Source organism: Choristoneura fumiferana, chromosome 3, assembly GCF_025370935.1.
Source record: "Choristoneura fumiferana chromosome 3, NRCan_CFum_1, whole genome shotgun sequence".
In the NCBI taxonomy this organism is placed as follows: domain Eukaryota; kingdom Metazoa; phylum Arthropoda; class Insecta; order Lepidoptera; family Tortricidae; genus Choristoneura; species Choristoneura fumiferana.
This window is the reverse complement of record NC_133474.1, coordinates 20,064,674-20,090,538: the sequence shown is the minus strand read 5'-3', so window position 1 is coordinate 20,090,538 and position 25,865 is coordinate 20,064,674. Positions and strand designations below refer to the sequence as shown.

The window sequence follows — 25,865 nt, the reverse complement described above, 5'->3', positions numbered from 1 at the left end:
GGTATAACTTATCTATTCGTAAGTGTGATATTGATACGACACTAACATGATGTATGCAGCGACTAGTCTACACATTAAACATCTACATTCTTGAAATTTGATGGTGTGACGTAATTTTTTACGTAGTTGGGTAAAAACAAAAGCCATTCGAAATGAAACATACCTAAAGTACTGAAGATTATCGAGATATTATCATAAAATAACAGGTGAGTAAATGGCCGGCTAGATTTGATCCGCCAAATCTTTTGCAATAAAATGATATCGTAGCTGAAAGACAACAAAGCCAATTACTAAGCACTGATGAGATTTATCAATTTATCCGCGAGATATGGAAGACTTTTTTTATTTTTCTTCCAAAAAGGCGAAGCATAAATAGTCGTTTTTTAAATCTCTATCTTTTACCTACAATGTCATGAAAATTCATTCAAGACACAGCTATACGTGTCCCTATCGTGCAAACGAACAACTAAGACCTCTTAAGCCGAGTTTAGACTTGCAAGAAAAATCGTGCAAGTTGCATTACATTGCGAGGCCGTAAAGCCAACGAGTTTGTAGCGGTCAATCGAGCGCCGCAATGTATTGCAACTTGCACGATTTTTCTTGCCAGTCTAAACTCAGCTTTATGGAGTCTACTTGCATTACCTGTCTATGAACTGAATTCTCTTTGCTACTCCTTAAGCTTGCTTATTATCGCAAAGTCAGTTATATGTTGGTTGCTGTTTGTTTTTACCCTTGACGTCAATCAATCCCTACAGATCTAATGAATAATGTTTTACCATCGTATTTTGTCGGATAAGTTCGTAAAGTACGATTACTTGGAGTTAACACTTGACAGATGGGCGAGCCTTCAGTGAATTTTCAACTTTGAGGTCATACAAATAAAATAGTTTTTACATAATCTGTAAACGTGGGTAGCGGTATACTAAATATGGCTTTATTTGTATGACGCCAAAGTTGAAAATTGACTGAAGGCACGCCCATCTGTCAAGTGTTAACTCGAATTAATCAAACTGTATTTATATTGCTTTCTCAATCAGCTTCAGTAAACTAGTTGAGAAAGCATGATAACTACGCGCATATCCGACAAAATACGGTGGCAATACATTATTCACTACACGAGTATAATAATGCCCGTTACTAGCGTGGCTGAACTGGGAGTCCTGAGGACATAACTTCAATGACTCCGTATTTTAGTAAGTTTAGTGCGAAAATAAAGCAAAAGCGTCGATCATGCAGAAGCACCAAACAAGACCCGGAAAGCATTACCAAAATCCATATAAAGATAAAGCTTATTGTAGAAAAATATGGCGTAAATATTTACAATGTTTGACATTCATTTTAAACACATTTTTGACTTAACGTGACAAAAGCTTGTACACACACACACACAAAAACAATCACTTTTCCAAAAATAATAATATTGTTATACATGGATGAAATAAAAAGTGATCTTATACAATATATATGTTGAACAGAAAACGTAACATAAATACAACAGAAACAAAACAAATGAATAACATCTCCATCCCTCATTTTCTGTTTTGACGTTTACAGACATCAACAAGGAACACATCACATGAGACACGAGTGTTATTTGGATTATCAATACTAATGCAACGATTTTTTAATATTTAGAAAGAAGATTCTAACGATTATTTCGTGCACAATTCACAATACTACAGGTTGATTCACAAGAGCTGGCACGAATAATGGATTGAACGAAATAAATGTCACTTAGACATTTTTGTAGAAAAATGACAGATGCATGACAGTTTCACATTTGTGTGAAACGTATTCAAACAGGTAACAAACAAATACTTTCATTCAATCCATTCGAGCCGGCTCTTGTGAATCGACCTGTACTATTATAGTAATTGCGTTTTCTGCGGAATACATTGACAAATGAATAAATTGGCTAGTTGAACAATGGAAATTACAAAATAATTATAAAACATCAAAACATGGTTCTATTACAATGGACCATCCAAAAATTACGTCACTCTTTTTAAATCTCATCTTTTAGGGGGTGTGAGACTTGTGATACAGTCAAGTGTAAAAATATGTAGTTATTCAAAGTTTCAAAAATATGTACCACGGTCTCTTATTTCGACGCAATAAGAAGGCCGTAGTAACATATTTTTGAGTGGTTCGAATAGATACTTATTTTTGCACTTGACTGTATGACCCAAATAAGAGTGACAAAAGTGTCTAAAAATGACTAAAATTGATGTGATGCAATTTTTGAATTTATGGATGGCCCACAGTGTACTGTTTTGTGCCATACTAGTCGATGTAAAGTAAGTTTTTAAGATTATAAAAATCGTAACATTAGCAAAATAAAACGATGCACGATGTAGATATGCAATGACAAGCGTGACACCATATAGTTTATGTGGACAGTGGACATGACAGACAGCACACGTTGCATTTTCTGTGCTATTTGGATTGTGAATATAACCTAGTGACTATTGTAGCTTGGAGTAATAAACTTTATATCAAACGGACACCAAAACACCCTCTGTCTTGAGCCCGTGACTCAACGGAAACGAGGACGATATTAATGTATGTTTTTAACATGATTCCGCAGCATAAACCGGCCAATCAAAATAAACACTTGTCAACAATTGGGTATGTTAAACTCGCCCATACATAAGACCCGTAAGTGCAAGGGAGTACAGTCATAGCACCAATATCTGACACAACAAGCGTGCATAAATTTAACGACTATATAATAAAACGACTCTATTTCTAGGGCCGGAAGGACGTGTCAGATATTTTTGCACGCTCCGCTGGTGTACTGGTGACTGTACGTAATATGCTCTACCCGTTCCCACGTTTTATAGTCTTTACTTACAAAAAATATCTGTATAAAGACTGCACTCACATCATGAAAAGCGACAATGAGTTTCGGTAATTATTTTCGCGCCAGCTCTTATGAACCGGCCTTTAGATCAATCCAAATAGCACATGAGGCAGGACTTCACGCGATACCTGTGAAGGGCGCGTGCGAGCCCGCCGGCGGCTGGTCGGCGCGCAGGTCCGGGATGGGCGTCGGCGGCGGCGGCGGCAGGCAGCGCTTGTGCCGCACGCCGTGCGCGTTGCTGTCGCCGCGCGCTGCGGACCGCCCAATAACCAGTGCCACGCACAACTCGGACCGACACACGCGGCCACAACTCCGACCGAACTCGATGGCGCATAACGCTAGTTTTTTTTTAAATTGTGATACTGGCCAGTGTCACGCACAACTAAGACCAGCATAGACGGATTGATATTTTGACAGCTTATACTTTTTTTTTACAGATCTAAAGTTACGTTACTGGCCAGTGCGAAGTGTGACTTTTACCGACAGTTAATAGCGCTGCCTGGTTTATCTGAAAACACATTTGTCAAGCCGTGTTTGTTTGATCTATAGTACAAGTGATCGCTGGCTTTCTAGAAGCAGAGTTGCCTCTATGAATTATGGCAAGGATCCTGCATGAAACAAATTAAATACGCACTTCGGTATCTAGATTAACCTAGCTCCCAGGCCAGATCTTTAACTGGTTATCAGCAATGGCTTGTATAAACCAACCAGTATCATCTATTTATCTATAGAGCTACGTGTTACTTATACACTGACATAGAGAAATACTGTGTAAGGTAACTACAACAAACATCAAGTTAAAATTTAAACACAATAGCTTGCCTGCTGTTAGCGCCAGTGGAAAGGAGTATCTTGCAAAAGCAGCCTGTTTTTTTCCGTAATAATACTGGCCATTTATAAACAGTTTTAGCTACCGCAGGCAAACGCATTCAAAATTGGAAGGGTGCTAGCACTTTTGAATAAAGTTTAGTTCTGTTGGTAAGTTTGTTAGATCGAATCCGGCGTTGGTACGAGTTGTGTGAAGCGTTGCATACTCGTACGCATGCTGTTAACTTGCGTACGCACATACAGTCACCCTGTCTTGACTCACCAGTGAACAAACCATAGGACAAACTTTCATGGCATCCCTGTTTGCTGTACTAAAAAAACGATTCATAACCAATTAACGAAATGTTTTCTCGGAAACATTACAACAAATATACCAATGCTGCAAATACATAAATAACCATTTACATTAAGTGTATAAATATATTCGTATGCATATAAATAATATCCGTTACCAATAATAGGCTCCAGTCGCTCCGATATGGCATAAAGCAAGACAGGGTGCCAACAACAGGAAAAAACGTTACTGAGCAAAGCATATACCTATCACTTAAATCAACTTACCGTCATATTCATCTAGGAATAAGAAAGATATATTAAAAGTGTTTTTACATATTAAAAAATGCGTTAGATTAGACATTATTGCATTCAACTTTAAACCTGCCGCCGATTCATTTGGTTCTAGGGATAAATCGAAGCATTTACTGCATTTTTGAGTTATAGAAACAATTAGTACGCTTGGAGCGTTGACTTTATGACCACATACTCCCATTAGAGTTTTATAGCATGCAGTAGGGGCGGGCGGGGTACTTACCAGCACCCGGATATTTCACGGATTTGACTGGATGCACTTCTAACATGTTGAAGAGGTCTGCTAGCATTGCTATTAAGTTTTGTCGCATTGATCTGTAATTAGAAGAGAAAAATCATCTAAGTTTGTACAAATAACAAATGTAGCGCCATCTGACGGCTCAGCTAGGGACTGCACGAGCGACGGTTATGTTGCCCGCTCTCGCCGCGCTCGAACCGTTCGCGTGCCCGCGCGTTTTAGCCAATAGAATAATTTATTTTCTCCCCACTCTGATATCTTGTCTCTGGGGACGCGCCATGTTCTTCTTCCGAGATCTGCTAGATGCTAAGCTTACAATTTCGTGTGTGACGCTCGCTTTTTCTTAAACTCTGTTTCTGTGTAATATTATATAATACTCTTTGTACCCTAAACTCTAAAGTGGTGTGTTTATGCTCGTGTGTGTATTGGATGATTATACGCTTTATTGCCTGGAACTGCCCTTTTCTTCTACTCCATTCCACGAGGACGCCCCGCTACACAAATAACTTTTTTGTCAATTTTGCCAGCGTCGAAGCTACAAGACAGAGTTTAAAAAATAATATCACAAGGTAAAATTTATTGTCAAAAAAACAATTTTAAATTCAAATGTCTAGACTAAGAATCTATTGATGTGTCGAGTATGAATCATGTTTGACTAAATGGCCATATTGCCCCAGCCATATTTGGTGATGCCAACTACCTTATTGATAAAATTTATTACACAGGTTTGATCATTTTAATTACGATTAAGTGGAATGCTAAAACATTTCAGCAGTTTTTTACAGCTGACATCAGTGAAACATTTTCACACACAGTCATTTTCAAAATATAATTTTCTTTGGCAGATGTATGACATGTAAATGCGTCATTTACTGCGAAACTGTTCCACATCGAACGTAATAAAAATTTCTGCGATTACAAACAATACATTCAGTACAATTTTGTGTAAATAATGTATCACAATAATAAATAAGTGTACATTAGATTTGCCACAACATAATAAGCCTGGCGTTTCGCCAAACACGGTAACTCTATATCCCTAGGGATAGCTACCTTATTACCGCTTCGTATAACGATCAATGCCGGCCCTGAAGTAGTTAAAGAGAGTTGCGGGCACGTAAAACCGGCTGTAAGTAAACTTGTAACAGGGCATTTCATTTAAGTTAACACGAGTGTATCCGACGACACGAGCTTAAGTTACGCAGACATTAAGTTGCTGTAACGTCCGAGCGCTACGCAGCTTAATTTAAGCTTTTAGACCAGAGGTTCTCATTTTTTTCTTTTCAGTTTGCGACGCACATAGGCTTAGGCTGCGTTTCCAACAGAGATGTGCGAGTATGCGTTACAAGGAATGTGTGTGTGAATAGGGAAATGAAGCGATTCTATTGGTTTAGGACAAACACATTCCTTGTAACGCATACTCACACGTCTCTGATATAAACGAAGCCTTAGGGCCTCCCCACACCTATCGACGCAGAATCTGCGTTCATCATCCATCATCCCAGCCTATATACGTCCCAATGCTGGGCACAGGACTCCTCTCAGAACAAGAGGGCTTGGGCCATAGTTCCCACGCGGGCCCAGTGCTGATTGGGAACTTCACACGCACCATTGAATTGCTTCGCAGGTTTCTGCAGGTTTCCTCACGATGTTTTCCTTCACCGCAAAGCTCGTGGTAAATTTCAAATTTAATTCCGCACATGAATTTCGAAAAACTCAGAGGTGCGAGCCGGGGTTTGAACCCACGACCCTCTGCTAGAGAGGCGATAGGTCAAACCACTAGGCCACCGCGGCTTAGAATCTGCGTTAGCTTTTTATATTAGTACCCATTATGTCAAGCGACAAAGCACTCGGTAGCAGTAGCTCACTCACCCCCGCATGTAAGTAACATCCTCTGGCAGCATATGGAACACGTTGTGCGGCAGACAGGTCTGGCAGAAGTCATACACCAGCATCAGGTTGTGGAGGCAGTCTTGTATGGAAGCCATGCGGCCGACGCGCACGGCGGAGCGGGGCAGAGCGTCGGGGCAGTAGAAAGAGATGAGCGCAGCAAGAGCGGTGCCGTCGCAGAGCTCTTGTAGGTTCTTCACCATCGGGACTTTGTTTGAGGGGTCATCCTGGAACATTTAGAATAAAAGCTTACAGCTGGTTGTCTGATTTGATTGGGGGAGGCCTATATCCCACAGTGGACGTCCCACGGCTGATATGATGACGATTATCTATTGTCATTTGTCAAACGCAATAAAACTCAAGCTGAGAGCTGCCGATTCTGCTGTAGTCATATAACTACCGTCCCAAGTCGGCAAGAATGTCCAGTCAGCAATCAATCTACACTTACAGTATATAGAACACTTACAGAATAGAATTTGTAGGTGCGTGGCCGGCCTCAGAGTAATAGTATGTATGTATGTATGTAAACTCCTTATTGTACAAAATAAGTAAACAAACACAGATGACAAACAATGAAATATATGTACAAAGGCGAGCTTATCCCTTTAAGGGATAAGCTCGCCTTTGCCTCCAGTCAACCTTTGAGTGGGTGAGAGGAGCATTCAGTCAGGGACAGACAAAAAGTGAGTTTAAAAATTAAAATAGATAGTGGAAGCTACAATACATTGCTTTTAATAATGATCCGTATATACGTAGACCGGCGGCGCGACAAAAGATTTCACTTTCCATTGCACTGTCCCAATAAGCTTCATTTGGCTCTCACCCAAAGTCCTAGGAAAAGTATACCTTATTAATTAAAATATTAGCCGTGGTGGCCTAGTGGTTTGACCTATCGCCTCTCAAACAGAGGGTCGTGGGTTCAAACCCCGGCTCGCACGTCTGAGTTTTTCCAAATTCATGTGCGGAATTACATTTGAAATTTACCACGAACTATGCGGTGAAGGAAAACATCGTGAGGAAACCTGCACAAACCTGCGAAGCAATTCAATGGTGCGTGTGAAGTTCCCAATCCGCACTGGGCCCGCGTGGGAACTATGGCCCAAGCCCTCTTGTTCGGAGAGGAGGCCTGTGCCCAGCAGTGGGACGTATATAGGCTGGGATGATGATGATGATGATGATTAATTAAAATAACTGATTCCCCATATTCCATTTTTATACCGGTAAAACGATTAGTATACTAATAAAGCGGCGTGATGGTACGTGACGCTTCGGATTTCTTTTTCGACACAGCTCCACTTACCTAACTTAATTTGCCTAGCTACTTATTACAAAACAAACTTAACTAAATAGCTGTGTAATTGACCACGACGGATCGTATTCCGTGCGAAAATTGCTATAAAAGACATATATATTTCTGTAAATTAAAAAAAACTATAAGGGGCTGTTTCACCATCCATTGATTAGCGTTAACCAACGGTTAAATGTGATGCCGTCTTCGTCTATTCGACAAAACAAATAGAGACGGCATCACACCTAACCGCCAGTTAACACTAATCAATGGATGGTGATACAGCCCCTTAATATTGGATTATAATGAGGGCTTTCACAGAGGCGAAATATCGCTAGATGGCGTTGCATAGCGCGGCCGTTTGACGTTTGCTTGCGATTGGCTCATTTAGTTATTTAACGAATCACGGTCAAACGTCAAGCGGACCTCACGACACTAACGCCATCTAGCGATATTTTACCTCCGTGAAAACCCTCATTAGAAACAATCCACATTAGCTAGCCTATGGCATGGTCAAATACAAATACCGAAATGAAACTTAAATTTGAAATTAATCGATTTCTGTCGCCTATTCCAGTTGGAACGACGACTAATCGTTTTCAAAATAAAGCACAAAATCTTTATTTATTTCACGAATGAAATTTGGAACGTAGCGTAGGAGTCGTGGCTTGAAATAGTTTCGATAGATGGCACCACACACCACTATTGCAATACGTGAACTAATAAGTTATTCGAGTGGGTTCAGTCGGAATCGCTTCAGTGTAAAGGGCACGTTCGACTCTCAGATGCAGGTTCAAAATTCGGCAAATGCACGTAAATATTTTCTTCTTTTTATAAAATCTTACATACCTACTTAACCGTAAATACCCCACCTATTAATCAATCATGTACCAAGATGGAAACTTTGTGCTACTAATATCATCACGTTGACGTCCCATACTTTTGTCAAGAAAATCATAGTGAAAATTGATTATTAAAGGGTTCCACCCTGGTACATGAATCCGTTTGATCGACTGTACTGTTAATCCAAGCAATCGTCGGCTGCGGAGTGGGGGAAGCAAATAACAGTGGCCTTTTTTAGAAAATACCCCTGGAAATCGAAGAGTGCTGTCATTCACCGTTCATAAACCAGTGCAGAACACCATGTCTGATAGCTTCGTATTCGCGTTAGCAAGAAAACGAAACTGTAGTAGATGAGGGATCCAGTTTTACCCCTTTGAAGGTAATACCCCCTACTATAGGTTACGAAGTTTATACCTCTGCCTTGTTAAGCGCCGCGCACGCCGCGTTAATCCAGCAGAGCAGCCCGTCCTCATGAGGTACGGCGCCCGTGAACGGCTGGCTGGTGCCGAAGCGCTGCGCCGCCGCCGACACCCGGTCTAGTGTCACCACCTCCCGCGCGTAGAGGGTCATCAGGGCTTCTATCACTGACATGTGCGCAGTCTGAAAACAATTGGCCAAAGTCAGGGAATATAGAGGATAGGATCACTTAGTAACTGTTAAGTACGGATAATTCCTAAGGGGTTCTAGGGTTAAATCACGGCTAAGTTTCGTCGTATGTCTTGAAGTTCCCCTGCCTAGCTTCTAAATCCATCCTGATATCATCTCGAAGGTATCATATTTTTGTATTGTCATCAGATACATAGATAGGTAGACAAGTGAAGCTAATAGGAGTGCTAAAAAATGAATTCTTTAAGCCAAGAGAGCCAGCTGCAAATTTATAAATTGCAAGCCAAAGGGTGTTCTTAGTGAGTCGACCTCGGACAGAAAAGGAGGATTAATACACGTAATAGGATTTTTCTGAGCTAGAGGTAATAGCTAGAAACATTGTGATACTACTATTGTGGTCCGCGCAAGCCTGCCTTAATTGCAAGAATGCTGATTAAAAGTTCTTACAATCAGCGTCAAAAGTAGCTCAGCTCACGTGGCAACGGGGCAAGCCAAGTTTAAAGAGAAAGGAAATGTGTATCTAATATTTATTACACAAACCATTCGGAGCAACCTTCGACCCTTTAATAACTCAGAATCGTTTTTTTTATAAGGGCGTTAATGTAAGAAATATATGGTTGTACTTAAAACAGAACGAAGTCACTGGACTCGAGACAGAATTAATCGACGACAACACAATGTTGTACAACATACATTATCTTCGCAAACAGCTACTAAATAAATTATTTTGTGCCGCCCGTGATAAATATTTCACATAAACTTGGAAAGTTTTCGACTACGGGATACATATGAATTATTTATGCCTAAACAATAAAAGTGGTTTATTGCAAAACGTTCTCCACGGCATTGATATAACCGAGATTAGGTTGGCTTTTGGTGGATTGGGTACACGTCTACATCCATTAGCACAGCTTTATACACGTCAGGTTGGACAAATCCAGCTGCCCTATTTTCACCATACCTATTACAAATTGTAGTTTACAATCCACAACACACTACAGCTGTGCCTAGTACTACGCGATTACAAAACAACGGTCGCCACGTTATTGGTAAACAAATATATATTAGTTAGTCCCGATGGTTCACTGTCTAAGAAAATCATGACAAAATTCAATGCAACTATCGGGTTACTCACTTACTCGCCAATGAATTAAATATATCGGCTAATCGTCTGATAACTTCGCATCTATCCAAGTTCCTACAAGTACGTCGCGCTGTCACTCATGAAGCACTCTAGGACTAAAATAGGTGGTTATTTAGCCAAATATGTAAATCGCGCTTTTTTTTGGTTCGAGTGACATTTCTATTGCTCGTGCTTGTTTACTGGCCATTGACAAACGAAAAGCTCATTTTTTTACATACGCGTCTTAGCCATCTAAAACGGGAGTATATGCGAAATGTATAATCATGCTACTCATGGATATATAAAAAATTGTAATTAACAAAACTCTCACCATTTTGAGGGGGTTATTCTGCAGCAGCACGGTCTCTGTGAGAGCGCAATCGGGCGGGTCCGGCACGTGCACCCCCTTCCTGGCGAGGGTCTGGAGGATGTTCCAGTGGTTCAAGCTGTGGTAGTTGGGGTCGGAATACATGTTGGCCAGGGCAAGGCAGTAGATCTCGGCGTTAGCCAGCCCGCCCACTATCGGCGGCTTCAGGTGCTCCTGGTCCTGGAATGGAAGACGAATCAGCTTGGTACCCTCAGTGTTGCTACGCTTCATGTGTATCTTTTTTTTTGGAAGAGATGTCTCAAAAAACTTTTGTTCTGTCTAACTTGTATTGTATCCAGTATTACCAACATGATATTGTATAGTATTGCTAATAATGCCTAGAATGTGTTGACTGTGCCTAAAACTGATAAGTACTTCTGATAAAGGGTGATTTAAACAGAAGCAAACAAACTCAACTTTATAATATAATTATCAGCAATTTATCGCTGTCCCACGGGAACTAAGCAATTTTCTAGGATAAAAAACTAATAAATCGAGCGAAGGACACCGGGTCTCTAATTATCTCCAAACTAAATTTCATCTATATATATTAGTTCAGACGTTATTGCACGATTGAGTAAGACAAATCTTCAGACTTTCTCATCTATAATATTAGTAGGATGAGATAGAAGTTACGAGGACTTAAAAAATATATATATTATATAGTGTGTTTCACCTCAAATAGACAATCGCATGCACATGCGTGCTCCTTTAGATTAGTTAGATCTGTGGTCGGATTTGCACGCATATTGCCTATAAAAAATCCTTATTATTGTAGCTGATGCCTTCGTAAACGCAATAAAAATTGTATGCTGTAATCGACAATAATAATTGGCAACATGAGAAGAGCTGTATTATTAACTTTTCCGGTTGTTATTATTAGGTGAAGTTCACTATTTAACAGCTGGAGTTAAAAAGGGATATTAAGGAGCTGTTTCACCACCCATTGATTAATTTTATTTGACGGATAAATGTGATGCCGTCTCCGTCTATTCGAACAGAACAAACAGAGACGGCATCACATTTATCTGTCAAATAATTTAATCAAGGGATGGTGAAACAGGGGGTAAGTTTTTTAAGACCAAAATTCAATACTTCAATACGATTCGACGAACATGTAAAACTTGTTACGCTTGTAAGCGTTACAATTGAAAAAGTCTGTTTAAAATTACAAAGATAAGATAAAAATCTAATTCCGAACCAACGAACAAGCTAATGAAAAGCTTCTACAAAGCTTTTGTTAAACTTAAACATATCAGCAACTAAACAAGAGGCCACAATATCTTACGCGCTCGTAATAACAATCGCATTGACCATCTCTTGCGACCGCCATCCAATACCATATACTAGAAAGAAATAGTAATTACGATTGTGGCCGTGTGCGTGTACGATATTTAAGCTTTAGCAGTTTTCGTTTCAAATGAATCAGTGCCCACAGAACTGTACCTATTATATTTGGCATGTTGTCTTCAATCGAGCTAAATAAACACCAAACTTAGAAATTTGCGGAAATCTGCCCGAAGCTAAACCTTCACATTTCAACGGCTATTATGTCGAGCTGTAAAAGGTACAACGAGGTCAGCTGTAGCTATCATAAGTGCTCCTTAACTTAACGTTTCTTGGACAAAGATTCGTCAAGAAATACACTCGCAATTCTAACACGAAATTTTGTTACAAATTTTATACGGCACCCTAAAATTTATAGGTCCATAACTCACTAACTTAAATTATAGGCAATGCGGAGAGCGAATGTAGAATGTAGACCAATGTTGGGTCGCGTCCTCTTTTTAACCCGGGACGGCCTACAGCTTTACATATTTCAGACATCTTTCGTTTAATGCGCAAAAAACACCTCCAAGGTTCCAGATAAGCTTCGCTTATATATGGTTGGTTTCGTTTGCACGACTATATTTGCCTTACATCTACCTATATCCACAAACATTTGTCTAGTTAGCCTCAAACTCGTACCAGATTTTAGGCTGAATTTATGCAAGACTACTACTAATCTTTTGCCCGAGGCTTCATCCGCGTGGAATTCGGTTATAGCGCGCTGTTCCCTTCGGGAACTGTGCATTTTTCCGGGATAAAAAGTAGGCTGTGTCACTCACTGGCCCATAAACTATCTTCAAAAGACGGACAAACATACAACATACACAACTTTCGCATTTATAATATTAGTATGGATGTCAGGGGTGGATCAGCATGACGTCACGACACTAATGCGGGGTGACCACATAACCTTGCGGAAACAGGCGTGGTCGGCTAGACAGCCATTATGACGTCACTCATATAAATAGCGTAATTTTAATGGGTTAGCGGATAAGGGTGGTATTCTGGCGCTACGAGATTAAATTACGAGTCACACGATCTTGGCATCTTTAGTTTTTGCATATTAGCTAATTATTTTAGCGGTGATAGAATTTCTATCCCACGATGTCGTATTGTTAAACGAGATCGCATCAGTCAGATTTAAGTAATCTACGTCAGGCTCGATTGGATCTCTTTGAAGCAAGAAAGAACTGCTTCACGTTAATGCCGTAATTTTATAATGCTTGATTAGCGCACTGAAGCAAGGGTAACAGCTGATGCTGTCAAATTTACTGATCGGCTATCAACTTAATAGGAACTCTTAATAGTAAGCTGTAGAAGCCTAAGCGCAAAACCTTATCTTAATCCAAACATTATGATGTCACTCACAACAGAACATAAATGGACGTAATATTTATCACGTATACAATAGAAAATGATTCAGTTATTGTAACATAAACATACCTCCATTTTAAATTTAGACGCGAGAGGCAAGAGTCATATTGCATCACTGGCTGGTACATGATAGATCATATGGCCGCTCCTTAGCATTCGTAAGTACCTAATCAACAACCGGTCTATTGCGAAATGAGGCATTAGGGAGACAAATTATCATCTTATTAACCGTGAGCGAAACCAAAAGTGTGAAATAGACGGTCGAACTGTTATGGCATAACTTATGCCGCATAAGGCCTCGACATCCTTTAGATCCTCATTACTTGAATATCTAAAAAACAAGCGTGAATTAATAAAGTATGGTCACCCGTATTTAAACAGCCAATCATGAGTAAGTAATAATAAAAAAGGCTTCATTTTCATTTGGGCTAATAACCTAACCAACAACAAGTTGGAAAACCCCCAACGTTGTCACTTCAAAGTTCAATATCTCAAAAACGGCTAAACCGACTTTGATGAAACATGTCTAAGAACCATCGCTAGAAAACCTGATTTCAAATAAAAAAACCCCATTCAAATCGATCCACCCGTTTAAGCTACGGTGCCACAGACAGCCACACAGACACACATAGCGGTGAAACTTATAACACCCCTCTTTTCGCGTCGGGGGTTAAAGATATCATCATCTCGTCTTAACCTATACGTCCCAATGCGGGGGTACAGGCCTCGTCTCAGTATGAGACGGCTTGGGCTGTAGTTTCTACGCGGATCAGAGAATCCACACACGCAATTCAATTGCTTCGCAGATTTGTACCGCAAAGTTCATAGTAAATTTTAAATATAATTTCGCACATGAATTCCGAAACACTCGATGTGCGAGCACATTTGAACATGATCCTCTGCTTGAGAGGCCATAGGTCAAACCACTACAGGCTTTCGTTTCCGTTTCCGTCGCTTCGTCGTCGCTTTAGGCATCATTCCAATATTTTTTTGTTTGCTGATTTTTTTGGCGAATCGGGGTAGCAATGTCAACCACTGTGTTTTGCGACAGTGTTTTGATTCAATTGAACTATCTCCGAACTTAAACAACATAGTATTTTTTAGGATCAAATCATTGCTGCAATGTCAATTCACACTGAGACGCGAAGCGACGGGGCATATAATTGAGAGAATTCGTCAAAACGACTACTCACTTTATCTAGTTACTATTGTCGCGTCTTGATGTGAACTGACGCTAACACTAACTATAATGAAATGAACGAAAATTCCTGTTTACAGTTCACAATAATCAATTACCGCAGCAACAAGTAGCGTATGTAAAGTATACCAATTCTCGTTTCATGCAAATAAGCCTGTCCTAAATGGAAAGACATTCCACCAACCGCTATAACGCTACCTAGTCTTGGCCCATCTCGCAGCCAATTTCCACCCCTTTTCTATTTCTCTTTATCGGATTCCATCACATGAAAAGGCTTAGTAATCTAAGCACAGTATGAATGCTCAGCCTAATGTTAACTTATAAAAAAACAAAACGGCGCTTGTTTAAATAAGAATGCATCATTTGATTTGGCCCCTAATCTTAAGGTCGTTAATCTGTGTATAGGTAGAGTCATTCACGATGACGCGTGCCGTGGTTCTTATTACAATGTCATTAATGTCTAATTTTGACAAACTCACGCGCTATATATAACCTGTGTTTTCTGTACTGCTTACTATGTGTTGGTGTGCAATAAAGAGTTATTGTATTGTATTGTATTGTCGTTCATTTTTGTTGCAGAGTAGCATAGTACGAGTAACACCTAAACCAACCAATTATTTAAAACTAGCCTCTACCCCCAGTCCCGCTTACATTATTAAAATAATCCCAGTGCGTTTAATATCTGGATTTCACAGTTGAGATTTTGCAAATATATACATGCTCAAATTGCCTTTGTTTACTGCAGAGATTCAGCTATCTACACACTGAGTTTCATTTACCGTCCAGCAGTTTTAGTGTGAATAAGCAACAAACACACAGGCACTCATAAACTTTACCATTTATACAGTAGTTAAGGATTTATAGTTGCTAATAACCAAGTAGATATTACCTTCGCGATACAGCCGCAAGCAAGATCAGAGCCAGGGGTTCAAATTAGTGCCTTCTCGCGAGGCAGCTCATTCATTATGCTACTCGGCTACTCTGATTAGTTGCTACCTGCATCGGTGACGACTAATGAACAAGCAATACAGCCTAGCGTTTATTTTGGCTAGCGGCACACGCCTTGACCCCGTAAAGAGATGTCACGGATGTCACACACAAAAGAGCTGACACTCGCACATTGTTAGAGCAGTCAAATCGCCATAAATTACGTGTTCCGACTGAGTTTGAACGTAACAAAAGGAGGCATCGTTTGCAACGCTTCACTGCTGTGACGTTAACGGTGCTCTGAAGCTGTCATAATAGTTAAAACTGTTCATATATGTATAACGTGTATATGCAGTATACTAGCCCGTCAGATCGGCAACGAGCCTAAACAGTACTAACTTTGTAAAGCCGGCTAGGAGGTGACAGTCTAGTTCATGTCGCTAAAGAACAGGAGACGTATAAAGCACCACACTTTCTGAACTGCAATAGCATACGCCACATTTGCTTCTATGCGTCAAGAGAAACGATTACAAACATGTTAATTTAGTCTACAAAACAAAAGAGTAACTTAAATCAAATGCGATTAATTAAAATAAATTAACACTGAGAAAGTTGGCTGTGAAAGCAGCACGAAAATGTCAACAGTTATTTATGTTTCCTCTACTGATATTTTGAACTAGAGGGCATCCGTTCCTAAGCTGGCAGATTAATGATTTATCACACTGCAAGTCTCGTACGACCTTCAGGTCACTTCTGATAACGGTGCGATCTCAAAACGCGATCGAGATTAAAGCGCTCTCGCATGTATCGTGTTTGCTGAATCACAGGCGTTTAGGAATAGACGTCACGCACGATTCTGTGGTCGTGTAACCTGTATAACATTATTGTACAGACTCTTCTCCAACGAACATGACAGGTTCAATCAGATCTTAACGTTGACGGAATAATTGTCTAAAAATAACTGAGAACTTTAGAGACCTGCTGCATTATTGCCATAAATACAGCAGATAAGTACACAATATGTATGTGCGAATGCAAGAATAAGCTGTCTAAAAGTAATTTTATTAGAAATCTCGCTTAATTTTGTCAGAATTTAATCTAGTTACTTTAAACAAGCCATTTTTGTATACATTGTATGTACTTGGTTTCCCTAAAATGCTCTAATATTTTTTTAAGAAATTTAGTTTGTAGAGAAATAAAGTTGATCAAAATAAGTTTTAACCTTTATTATAAAAGCTTCATAAAATTTCATTTGCATATAACATTGGCTTTGAATCGGAAATATCGCATTAGGTTACGGAAAGGTATTTTTTTTAATTGGACTGGATGGCAAACGAGCCCACTTGCTCTACCTGATGGTAAGAGAACACCACCGCCCATAGACACCTGCAACACCAGGGGGATTGCAGATGCGTTGCCAACCTAGAGCCTTAAGATGGGATACCTCAAGTGCCAGTAATTTCACCGGCTGTCTTACTCTCCACGCCGAAACACAACAGTGCAAGCACTGCTGATTTGCATGCATTGCTTTTCTTTAACATATTAGTTATACCCATATTGGAAAATAAGTATAGGAATACATAATTCGTATTTGATGTGAAACGTTCGACTTCTTGGACCTTGCTACAAGCCGGCAAAATGGCGTTTTGTAACCATCCCCCACTCAAGCCATCGACGCCAAACAGGGCCAAAGGTCGAGGACAAATATCTTTCACAGTTTTTCTCTAGACATTTTTTTATAGTAGGCATAAAATAAAACTCAGCATCGTATAGTTTTTATAGAATACCAATATCCGTTCCCAATATCATTTACGCGTCTCTAATATAGTGACATTTTATATTTTCTAGCCATAATCATTCTCTAGCCATATCTCTAATAGCTACTGGTTCCTCATAGTATTACAATAGTCTTCGTCTATATGAAGATTGTAGTCTTCAAGTTTATAATTAGAAACACAAACGGGATCGAAATTGTTAAACTGGTACTCAAGTTAAAAGCATGCGTGCAGCTCAACTAATTGTGCACGTCGTACTAAATACAATTAGTAAAAAAGTATGAGGGATGAATGAATCATAAGGACCGGAACTTAAAAACGATGCAAAAGTGATTCATTCGTCGGATGTGATCTGAACAGAAGCAGTTGACTCATATATAAACTCCGTAATTTTGAGTACTGGCCCAGGTGATATTTTATAATCCTTCAAGAAGGTAAATCTAAATTCAATCTAAAAATAAATCCGGAAATATATTTTTGTATGCGACAAAACCAGCTGAGTCACCGGTCAACGGTGAAAAGAACAAAAGATAGCCGTTTCCCGATGGCGGAAATGGCGCCGACTATTTTTACGGAACGATGAGAATACTGCTCTTTAAGCGAGCGCAATCAGTTCAAAATCATCCTTGTGACTATCAACATAGAGCCTTTGGATGTCCGGAATTTGACGTTTTGAAAAGCAATATGACGTTGGTGCGACATCTCTACAAACTTGCATTCATTAGAGGTTATTTCCATCGTGAAAAACGGTTCGAGACGCCGCCGTTGAAGCCGAACTGCAGGTTAAGATTTCAAAGGGAAGCATTCATATGAGTAAGTATTTATATTTTGTGAAATGTAAACTCTGAGACGTCTGTATTTCAGGAGAGACAAGGTAAATAATGTGGTACGAAGTTTAAAAGCATAATAAGTACAGTAAATTTGTGAGCAAACATTTGATCAAGAATATCTGAAAACGACTCTATTGTTAACGGCGTAGAAACGTGTTCAGATATTTATTATTAAATTTTTGCTCAAAAGTTTATGAACTCGACTGTACCTAGTTAAATTGTTACTTAGCACTTAAGGGTTTACATACAATGTCTCGTTTAAGCTAGACTACACCATGTTAACAGTTTATTAACCTCTGAGACAAAGCAATAAGATCTCACGACCCTTGCCCGGAGTTCAAGTTTCATGCGCAGACCTAAGTAGAAAAATCCGATAAACGGCTAATGTGTAGCCGTGGTAACGTGTGTAGCGAGTAATTTCGTACAACGTCATGTTACATGCTCGAGTAGGCGCCGATTATACGAAAGCGAGGCTCGAATTGTTGTTAATCCAAAATTTTGACAAAACACGCAAGTAATAATCGAAACAACAAAAATACTGATACTAGATACTTCATGAAGTAGAAAACATAATATTATCTAAAGAACGATAACGTTTAAGTCGCTCTGAAATACAGGGATCGTCAGATACTTAATAATGGTCATCTGAGAATCCCTGAGCATCCTTCCAGTGAATTCACACCCATTCTGTCTGGAGGATATTTCTGAAGCAAACTCAGGCCCTTGAACTCGTTCGCAATAACATTTGCTAATGGGCATTCGTGGAGCGTTGATAAAGTAACTTCTTGGTATTCAGTACTAAGGAGAAAGCTAAAATCAACAAGGGCGCAAAAGTTTGTCGATGGACAGGATGTCGGAGCAAACTTCGGTGGCTTAGCCGGTTTTGTTTTTCTTGTTAGTGAACACGGAGACCTCGTTGATGGTATCAACTACAGACTGGCAGTGAAGTTCAAAAGCGAACCAACTGTCATGATAATTTGATAGTAGACACGTAATGTACAATTTGGTTAACACATTCACACGAAGGTCCTCCCCGGAGCCACTAATCACTGGCACCGGCCATTAACCACGGCACTCCCAGCCACTGAGCATTCTGCTCCATACTGAGCCGGTCGCGTGACGCTCGCAACCAGTCCATGATGCCACGATCAATATCATGCTTTAACCTCCTTAGTTCTACTCGGCAAAAATAAATGTTATCTTCAAGGCTATTTCTATCAAGGGATTGCTGTAAATTGAGTCTTAATACAGGTAAGGCTAGCAAAGTTACTAGGTCCCAATTCAAATTCAAAACATCATTTGTTCAGTCTAGACTCTAGACCCCTTTTTATCCACAATACACACCTTTTGCGCTTCAATCACCTGCCCGCCGGTTGTCTTTTTAGGCCGCGGGATCAGTTAAACGGTCGCGTGGGGTTTATAAGTAGGGACCAATATTTATTTATTTAATAGCGAGGCCGCCCCGGCTCCCCACGGGTGCATATTTGAAACAAAAAGAAGTCGAAAAAATTACGAAATACTATAAAATTCTAATTCTATAATCAAACTTCACATTTCACCTCCCTATTGCCAAAAAAACATCCGCGCGGAGCCGCTTGATAAATATAGTGTACAAACCTTTCTCTTGAATCGCTCTATCTAATCTATCGATGAAAACCGCATTGAAATCCATTGCAAAGTTTAAAATATCTAGGCGTACATATAACAGTGGGAAGCGACTTTGTTTCATATTATGTAAAGATTTTCATTCTAGCAGATATCATTGTAATGCATGCATTGAATTTCATGATTTAAATATAAAAGTACGCTACTAAAGTAGGTACTAAAGTATCGCTTACTATTTCTGGTGTACAATAAAGAGTAATTGTATTGTATTGTGGATGCAGTCTTTTATCAGTATTGTATCAAAATAATCAAAAATATCAGAACAAGAGGGTGCACTGCACAAACACGTCAGTTAGTCTAATACGTGGCGTCAACTCGTATAGCGATAAAACATGCGGAATAGCCAAACAGGTGATGTCACTCTATCTTAATGTAGCATTAAAATTATTTTAGAACTTTGAAATACCGTAGACTATGCCCACATAGTTTAGAATTCAGGACATAATCCAACGAAAACATCGCTCACTAAGAACAAGAAAATATTTCAAGAATCTCTCCTGTTTGCGACTGACAAATATCTCCAACATTAATCGCTTTATGTACAAAACAAAACCCATACGCACAAACGTAACACTCAAGATAACGTGACTCGTTACTTAACCTGATACTCTTGAAACGTAAATAAATAAAGAACGTTAGGCAGAGAGAGCGCGTAATGAGAATAGATTAGTTTGCCTTCGGGGGGTCGAATGAAAATCTTAGCAGTTAGTTAGGCGCATCTGAAATCGCTCTATCGACGCTGGTTTTTAGGGTTTCGTAGCCAACTAGGAACTCTTATAGTTTCGCCATGTCTGTCCGTCTGTCTGCCCATCTGTCCGCGGCTAAGCTCAGAGACCGTTAGTACTAGAAAGCTGTAATTTGGTATGAATATACATATCAGTCACGCCAAGTGGGATGATTTTTTTTTTCACTTCCACCCTATGTGGTTGGTATCGTTGAATAGGTATTTGAAAATGAATAGGGGTTTGCAAAAACCATTTTATGATTAAGTGAATATTTTCGGAGACCTTCTCCCCGAAAATTCAAAAAAATGTCCCCCTCTAACTTTTGAACCGCACGAAATTAAGCTTAATAAAAACTTTCTAGGAAAATTATTTTCAAATATCAGTTCAGCAGTTTTAAAGTTTTTGTAAAAAAATATTTCTAAGGCAAAGTTAAGGCAAGGTCGGGAACTACGGAACCCTACACTGAGCATGGCCCGACGTGCTCTTGACCGGTTTTTTCTTTTATATCCTAGTTGAGAACTCGGTCCGAGATGAAGTTCTTTGTTGTGTAACTAATGGTAGTGGAATTTATTCGGCAGAAGGCAGTCCCTTTTTATTCGGCTCATTGTTTCACAAATGGAAATCGGGTTCAAAATGATTCCGCCAATTAAAAACTTACACTATATGAAATTACATTGAGCTATTACATTGAGCTTTATTAGCTTTCTAAGAGAACAATTTACTCAGCAACATCTGGCGTTTATTAACAGAGAAAATATGAGAGACTATAACCTGTCACTTTTAACTCCGTAAAGCGGCCATTCGAATTCAAATCGACCACGGTTTTCCTAACGCAAACAAATAAGTTTGTCAAACAATGGTAGTGAAAAGCAAACGTGAGAAGTGAATAAGCTTCGACGGCCTTTGTATGGGGCTGGGGGCAACGACCTGTTATCTAAGCTGGAGTATCTGTAGCGTGATTTAGAGAAACCATCACGTCTTCTGACCACGACCACTCGGCACGTCGAGTCGGGTATGATGAGGCAATTAAGGATAAGTCTGATAACACTTTAAGTGCATTAATGTAAGGAGAATTTAAATGCGATTAAAGTTAACATGATCGTCAACAAAGTATTGCAGCAATGTTTTTGCAGCAATAGACAACCTAGAGACTAGAGACGACCGAATGTTAGATAAGACGGTTGAATTTTTCTCATTTTATTTGTGGTGCTTGAAGACGAAGTCCTATTACCTCTTATAGCTTGGTTATAGTATGGTTGGTAACTCAAAATATTAAATATTTACCTCATGGTCCCGGTAGAAGGGCTCCTGCAGGTTATCCGGGACTCTGTTGTTGAACGCCTTCGACAGCAGCCATTTAATCGATGCACGCTGCTTCGACTGCAACCAAAGAAAGAATATATTACAATAAATCAAAAAAAAAGTTGAGGATAGTCCGTGTTTTTCTTGATTTCCGTTAATTTCAACAGATTGCTCAGTTCATTCACAGAAAGTGGTAATAAACTTTTCGGCCAAATTAATAAATTCAGTAATTGTTAAAGGTCAAATTATAAAATTAATAAACTTTGATGAGTGAAATTGGCGTAACACATTAGAGAGACTAAAAAACTCACTGTTTTAGCCTTTTTTGCTAAATATGTATAAATCAAAAACACTTCAAGCCGGCCACAGACGCTAGGTAACCGATGGTTATGCCTGCAGAGTTCATTTGTGCCGGCATAGTCTTCGTTGTACTATGTGTTGTGGCAATAAATGATATTTTATTTTATCTTAATCAAAAAATAATAATTTTCATATTTCAAATTTTGCTTGCGCAGGCAAGGAATCATATCATACACACGTTCACTTATGCCTGCACAAATGAATTGTGCCGGGTTCCACTGGTCATAACCATAACCCAGCGTGTGTGGCCGGCTTTAGTTTCGGACTTAAAATGCGTCATAAATTAAGAACCTTTTACACTGTTTTATTGTGCATAACCAATTATCATCAAAATTCTTGATTATCTTTTAAACAGTAAGTACAGTTACCAGCACCAATATCTGACACAACAAGCGTACATAAATATCTGATACGACTCTATTTCTAGTGCCGGAAGGACATGTCAGATATTTTTGCACGCTCCGCTGTGGCAGATATTAATGCTGGTGCTGGTGACTGTACCTATGAGTTAGGCCACTAGTTTCTTGGAGAAATTAACTTCATTTGGCCTATAAAAAGTTCACTTGAAGTTAAGGGGAATAAAAAATAACACGTTAAAATACAACATATTGAATATATCCAAAACTAAGAGTAAAATTAATTAATTAAAAAAAATAGAAGCCGATACCTGTACAAATTACCAGAAATGGTATTTTTTATCGAAAATGAAAACTATCTTAGCTAGAGAGCTTTTAAAACTTTAGCTAAATGTAGCAAATAAAGCTACATCCACTATCTGGAGAGCCACTTTTTCTTCGCTCATTTTCGAATAACGGGTATGGTCAGGCCGTGAATTTATACTTCAGTTAACAATAACGTCAAAGCTTCAGTTCTACATCGCCTGTTGGCGGCTATAAATTACCTTTCAAACATACGTTTTGCTAGCATGTCAAACTATTACATGACTCTCTGGAGTTGCACATGGACAGGCCACTATTCAACCAGTTAACGACTGTCGAATAGGACAATTATTGTCAAACGCTGTTATGGCAACGTCCGCTTATTGTGATCGCATTAATCAGTAAGTGGAACCGGGTCCTTGTCCTAATTTGTATACGACGGTACCCACTTGCCACTGCAATCAATATCAATTTGAAAATTGAACTCTTCGCTAGTTCTTTACTGGCAGTAAACGTAAACAAATCATCAACAAAAGCGGATTGTTTCTGTAAAGGTCGGCAGGTAGTTAATGTGTACTCATTATCATAAACTGCATTAAGGAATGCTTCTACTACGTTTATTTATCATCGGAGTAAATTTAACCACACAATTAAGCGAAGTGTTGAGACGAACAAACATAGAAAAGCTCTTTTCGTAAACGAGTTTGTTGAACTGTGAACTCGTGGTGTAACCCAAATCATACCATAAAGTTTTCGATTTATGAATACAAAATTAGCAATTGTTAGCACTATACGGATTACAGAACATATTGCATTGATAAACATGAATCAGATTCCACATAAGCTCAATCTAATCTACATTCCAGCTCTGGGTAGGTACATACGCTCTAAGTATCTTGAAGTGTGAATGAATAAACCTTGTATTCAAAGGTATAAACTGAAGTGCCTATAGAACCAATGCCAAGGTCTATTAGATCATCCTATAAACTTAACAGTATAAAGAAATTACTGATAATGACCGAGACATACAGATCCAACTTTACTCTTTAACCATTACAGCAACATTATCAAGTGTGAAAGCACTCACGCGACGCAGAGGCATTCAGCTTCGATCACTTTCTTTGAGTCGTGATCGTGCGAACACGTATTTGGTGAACATAACGATAAAAGTAATGATAGGACATACAGTTAAGCGAGTACGGGCAAGGTTGATTCAAATTATACATTGGAAGATTGAGTATCAAAGTTTCAGGCTCCCCCGAACATATGTGGGCGGTACATAGGTAGTGTAATAGCGGTCATTCTATCAATCAGGTTTACGCTAAATCTTATAGCTTCTATCTGGGAGCACAAAGGCAATCAGTTATCTAATACGAAACCAAATCCGCTGAGCATTCCCTCATGAGTAATAAAGGCGAATCTATCGCAGGCGTGAAGTAATTTGTAACTGGAGACTGAGGCGAAGGAAAAACAACAGATATCAATAACGGCATCTGAACAGCCAAATCATAACGCTAAAAGGTCGGGCGCGTGCCGCAGCATACCGGCGAGGTAAAAATAGGCGCAAAGACACTCCCGAATAGGAAGCTATTCGAAGCCCTCAATCAAAGATGCTGCCGGCATATCAAAGTGGTCTTTGATATTACGTCGAAAACTTTACACTTTAAACAACTATTCTTACCAAATGGAAAGCGAGCGAAATTAGAATTTGGAGCTGCATTATTTATTGTTCGTTTATGGATCGATCTCATGGATTACAATTGTCTCATTGTTGTTACCTTCGCAGACAGCACAGTACGTCGAACTATGAATATTCATAAGCGCAATGCATTACATTAGAATTCTATTAATCATAACATTGTTAAATCTACAAGTTGCAGTTTAGAATCAACAAATAAACATTCTGCATAAATATAACTTGAGAACAACACGCAGCGCGGGCAAATCAAATCACAGCACGTGAGAGATGCGTTGGACTTTGCGTCGATTAAAACGGCTCCAGATGCGTTTGCTAACTTTTGTATTAATAAAAGCGTCATGAACGAAACCATTTGCATTTAATATAAAAATGTTTGGACCGATTCGCCTGTAAAGAGCCGCTTGTTAAGTACTTTCATGCACACTATAACATATGGCAAGTAGAGCGGGCAGGCCACTCTCTAACACTGAATTCGTACTGGTTAATTGCCGCGCAATTAGCGGAGTTGCCGCCAAGTGGTCGCATTTCACTCTCTCCTGTAGCTGAATAAGATGTCTTTATTAGAGAATGCAGCTCATGTACAATTAATCAACCATAACGCAAGTTCCGAACTTTATACCTATTTTCTTAAAAGCCGTCTCAATGGTACGTACTTATACATATACAATTACACAAACAGAGATTGCTCCACAGATTAGCTCACTCTAGAAATAGAGTACCTTACAGTGACTTTTTAATTTATGACAATAGCTACTAAAACAAAAGCGAGGGAACATCACAACAATCGCCAGGACAAAGAGCAATGCAAGTGGTTTACCACGATATCAGATAGCCCGACCTTATTAGCTTGCATTAGATGCAACAAGAGCATAAAAGGTAAAGTGCTACCGCTGACAAATACGGAAAGACCTATGGTGCATTGTGTCAATAATTAGCGAACCAAGTCTGGTGTGTTTGAGTTTTATGCGTCTGCAGTAGAGGTCGAGAGTGCATATTGCAAAACGATTAACCGCAAGCCGAATCGATTATCGTCGTTTCAGATCGGAGGTTCGAGCAGTTGGAGCGTGGAAACTGGAAAGGTGCGTTGGCACCTGCGGCCCACGCGCGTCACTGAGGTCGAGCGCCTACGCCACCGCCTCCGCATCAGGCCTTTATCTCCTCGGCAACTTGCCTGATTTTTATGCTTCAATTTCATTGAAACGTGCAGGACAGTAATTTCTAGCACAATCAACACTATTATGATTGGACAATAAAATATGAGTTATTACTAACACCCACCGCCCACGTTGCTAATAAACGAGTGCAGTGTCTATCATGTAAGCTTGCCAGTCATTGGACTGTTCAGAAAAATCATTTATAATGCGGTTGCAGGCGCGGAGAGTTTAAAA

At 39.4% G+C, this 25,865-nt stretch overlaps 1 protein-coding gene across 12 annotated transcripts in view; it reads right to left on the bottom strand.

The window, feature by feature from the left end:
• Positions 1–25,865, bottom strand: part of Patronin (calmodulin-regulated spectrin-associated protein patronin) — a 70,211-nt gene that overhangs the window by 26,603 nt on the left and 17,743 nt on the right. For 11 of the 12 annotated variants that reach the window (XM_074086136.1, XM_074086132.1, XM_074086143.1 and 8 more), the window contains exons 2-7: positions 21,742–21,837; positions 10,599–10,814; positions 8,953–9,138; positions 6,390–6,634; positions 4,503–4,594; positions 2,992–3,114 (exon numbers count right to left, since the gene is read on the bottom strand). In XM_074086136.1, the coding sequence (XP_073942237.1) occupies positions 2,992–3,114; positions 4,503–4,594; positions 6,390–6,634; positions 8,953–9,138; positions 10,599–10,814; positions 21,742–21,837 (958 nt within the window). The remainder of the gene's footprint in view (positions 1–2,991; positions 3,115–4,502; positions 4,595–6,389; positions 6,635–8,952; positions 9,139–10,598; positions 10,815–21,741; positions 21,838–25,865) is intronic. The other variant, XM_074086142.1, reaches the window with a different exon arrangement.